The sequence below is a fragment of the Apium graveolens genome, chromosome 6 (assembly GCF_009905375.1).
Source record: "Apium graveolens cultivar Ventura chromosome 6, ASM990537v1, whole genome shotgun sequence".
NCBI lineage: Eukaryota > Viridiplantae > Streptophyta > Magnoliopsida > Apiales > Apiaceae > Apium > Apium graveolens.
This window is the reverse complement of record NC_133652.1, coordinates 282884427-282888727: the sequence shown is the minus strand read 5'-3', so window position 1 is coordinate 282888727 and position 4301 is coordinate 282884427. Positions and strand designations below refer to the sequence as shown.

Genomic DNA, 4301 nt, shown 5'->3' with positions numbered 1-4301 from the left:
AGAGGAGAATGACGTACCGGCGAAGCTCGAGCCCTGATGAGAGGAGAATGACGTACCGGCGAAGCTCGAGCCCCAAAAAGTCTTCCCGAGGTAAAGAGACAAGCAAAGATTCAGGAAGACCTTATACAAGAAAATGGTAGACACATACCCCTCTGGTAGCCTCTATTGACGACATATATGCTACCTATTATGGGAAGGGGGTATTCAGAAAGGCAACCCCTCTCACAGACTATAACAAGAGGGATACTTCAAAGTATTGTGCATACTATGAGGCTACGGGGCACGATACAGCTGATTGCAGACAATTGAAGGATGAAATCGAGACGTTGATAAGGCAAGTGAGGCTGACATAATAGGTCGTTAAGGAGTTTCGAAGGCACATGACTGATTATCATACCGTCCCTCCTCCGCCTCCAGAAGATAAAGAGAGGGTACCTCGGGTCGGAAGAATTCATATTATTTTAGGCGGGTCTCATATTTGTGGAGACAGCCGGAAGGCGATGGACAAGTATGCCCGGGAAGCAAAGGATAAGCCCCCTCACCAACGTCAATCATCTGAGCCAGAGGCCACCGAAGCTCTTTGAAAGGGAAGCTGATGACATCGTATTTAGGGAGAACGATGCCAAATGGGTGCATTACCCTCATACAGATCCCGTGGTCATAAAAATGAAGATTGGGACGGTGAATGTTCACCGGGAAATGGTGGATACTGGGAGCTCAGCTGACGTTTTAACTTATGATGCCTACAAGAAGCTAGGACTATTGGACAAAGAGTTAACCTCAACAGGGGGACACCTGTACGGGTTTACAGGAAACTCGATCGGGGTGAAAGCGACAATTCGGCTCCCGGTGTCCATAGGAGAAGAGCCTTATGTGGCCACTCAGATCGCTATGTTTAAAGTAGTAGATCATCCTTGTGCCTACAACGTTATAGTAGGTAGACCACTTATGAGGGCAATGAGGATGGTGACCTCAATTCACCACATGACGGTAAAATTTCCAACCTCCACGGGGTCGGCTTCTTGAAGAGCTATCAATATGAATCAAGGGTTTGTTATAACCAGGCGCTTAGGGCGACCGAGTCAGGAAATGCCTCAAGGGAGATGGTTGAACCGGGTGAGTGTGATGTCCCCATCGAAGAGGCAGAGGGCATGAAGAGAGTACGTCCTGAGGGACACGAGACTTGTAATCTTATTTCAATCGAGGAGTTTCCCGAGAACTATTTCAAGCACATGGGGATTCAGGTAGAAACCCTCCCAGGAGCCTTGCTGTTGGAAGCCTCTCAGCCCAGCATGTTGATACAAGAAGCGATTGTAGAGGAGGCGAGTGATGAAGAAGAGAGCTTGGAACAAATCACTGCAAAATTCCGGAAATGGAAATGGACACGCGAACAGACGATGACAACTATGGATCTCCCCAATGGAATCACTCGTACTGTCACTACGACATCTGAATGCTTGATAAATCCGGCCCGAGCTCATCAGCCCGAGCTCGAAGATACGGAGGGTTTGACAATCAAGGTAGTGGGGAAATCTAGTGAGGCTCGAGCAGACTTAGACCCGAGAATACCCCCAATGGTTGAGAGGGCTGGGGCCGCAGAAGATACAAGGTACTCAAAATAGGCTCTAACCTAAGTCATGACTTGAGGGAGGATCTAGCCCAATTCCTAAGGGAGAATTTGGATGTCTTTGCATGGTCACACTCTGATATGATAGGGATTGACCCAAATGTCATGTGCCACCGGCTCAACTTGGACCCGAAAAAGAAGGGGGTTAGACAGAAGAGACGGCCGATTAGTGGAGAGCGGGCAGAGGCCCTTAGAGGAGAAGTTGATAGACTAATGGAGGCAGGGCTTATAAGGGAAGCCTTCTACCCCATGTGGCTTTCCAACCCCGTGCTTGTCAAGAAACCTAATGGCAAGTAGAGGACATGTGTAGACTTCACCGACCTGAATAAAGCTTGCCCGAAATATAGTTTTCCTCTGCCCTAAATTGACCAGCTGGTTGACTCTACAGCTGGGCATGCGTTACTTAGCTTCATGGATGCTTATTCGGGATATAATCAAATCCCAAAGTATAGGCCAGATAAGGAGCACACCTCCTTCATTACTGATCGGGGCCTCTACTGTTACATCAGGATGCCTTTTTGGCTCCTTAATGTGGGGGCAACCTATCAGAGGCTAGTGAATAAGATATTCAAACATCAGTTGGGGAAGATTATGAAGGTCTATGTAGACGACATGCTTGTGAAGTCAAAAGAAGCAAGGGATCACGTCCGCCACCTTGCAGAAATGTTCCAGATCCTAAGGGAGTACAGGATGAAGCTCAACCCCCAGAAATGTTTGTTTGAGGTCGAATCGGGGATGTTTTTGGGGTTTATTGTCAACCATAGGGGCATTGAGGCCAACCCCGCCAAGATACGAGCCCTACTCGAGATGAAATCCCCCCGACGGGTGAAGGACGTCCAAAGCTTAACGGGGCGGGTGGCTGCCTTAAACCGCTTTATCTCAAAGTCTTCCAACAAATGTCAGGAGTTCTTCAAGGTGATTAAAGGAGTTGGGAAGAATTTTGAATGGATAAAAGAATGTGAGGAAGCCTTTCAGAACATAAAGAAGCATCTCAGCAGCCCTCCAATATTGTCCAACCCAAAGGCAAAAGAGACGTTGGTCCTATATTTAGCCGTCTCTGACTTTACAGTAAGTGCGGTATTAGTCTGAGAGGAGGATGATATCCAGTTCCAGGTATATTATGTGAGTAAAAGGTTAGCCGATGCTGAGACCCGGTAAACAAGCCTCGAGAAGTTAGCATATGCTCTAATCCTGGCCTTCCGAAAGTTCAGGCCTTATTTTCATGCGCACATGGTAGAAGTGCGAACCTCCTACCCCCTCAGACAAGTGATGCACAAACTAGAGTCTTCTGGTCGAATGCTGAAGTGGACGGTTGAGCTCAGCCAATTCGACGTGGATTATAAGCCAAGGACCGCAATCAAAGGCCAAGCCCTGGCTGATTTTGTTCTAGAATTTCCTCTACATCAAGAAGTGGAGTCGGGAGCCCTTGTTGTCATGCCTAGCACAGAAGAAGTTGGGCTGTAAAGCCAAAATAGTGCCCCATGGTGGAGCCTATTTGTGGATGGAGCCTCTAATGGTGATGGAGAAGGAGCTGGAATGGAGCTAATCAACCTAGAGGCGCACAAGATTAGACGTGCAACCCGTCTGGACTTTCATGCAACCAACAATGATGCTGAGTATGAGGCCCTGATCACCGGTCTCAAGCTAGCTTTGGAAATGAAGGTGGAGAATTTGAATGTGTTTAGTGACTCCATGATTATGGTCTATCAGATAAATGGGGTGTATCAAGCTATGGGGTCGAGAACGGAGCTTTACCTAAAGTGCGCACAGAGGATAATCGCAAGGTTCAACGAGGTGAGGCTGGAATTAATCCCACGCGGGCAGAATGAAGGCGCGGGCGAGCTAGCTAAACTCGGATCGTGCCACGAGGCCACCCTGCTAGGGGTCGTGCCCCTTGATATACAAAGGCAACCTAGTGTACCCGAGCACGAGGTGGGCAACCTCAGTGGCAACCTCGGCCCCACATGGATGACACCTATCTTAGCCTACATAAAAGAAGGATCACTCCCTGATGAAAAGAATGATGCAAAAGAATAAAACACAAGGCAGCCCGCTATATGATATATGATGGGGTCCTATACAGAAGAGGGTTCAGTATGCCCCTCCTCAAGTGAATAGATGAGGAGGAGTGCAATTATATACTTAGGGAAGTATACGAAGGCATTTATGGAAATCACTCGGGGGGTAGCTCTCTAGCTCAGAAAATCCTCCGTCAAGACTACTTCTGGCCATCGCTGAAAAAAGACGCATTCGAATTCTCCCGAGCGTGTGATAAGTGTCAGCGATATGCAAATTATTACAACAGCCCTGTGGCCTCTCTCACATCCCTCATGAGCCCTTGGCCCTTCTCTATGTGGGGAATTAATCTGATTGGGGAACTCCCGAAGGCCAAGGGACGTGTCAAGTATGCGGTTGTTGCGGTAGATTACTTCACTAAGTGTGCAGAGGCCGAGCCTCTAGCCACTATCACGGAAAAAATGCTCAGAGAGTTTATATACAGGGCTATTGTGTGTCGCTATGGCATCCCTTACAAGTTGATATCTGACAATGGGAAATAATTTGATAGCAAGAAAATGCGAGAATTTTGTAAGTAGCTGGGGATTCAGAAGAGCTTTAGCGCAGTTTGCCACCCCCAGAGCAACGGACAGACAGAGGCTGTTAACAAGATCATTAA

The 4301-nt window shown here is 47.9% G+C and overlaps 1 protein-coding gene across 1 annotated transcript; it reads left to right on the top strand.

Moving 5' to 3' along the window:
* The first annotated feature begins 3163 nt into the window (after window positions 1–3163).
* LOC141666116 (uncharacterized) lies at window positions 3164–3664 on the top strand. The gene has a single exon (XM_074472114.1). It carries the CDS (start codon window positions 3164–3166, stop codon window positions 3662–3664), a length of 501 nt encoding a protein of 166 aa, XP_074328215.1.
* Window positions 3665–4301: the final 637 nt, after the last annotated feature.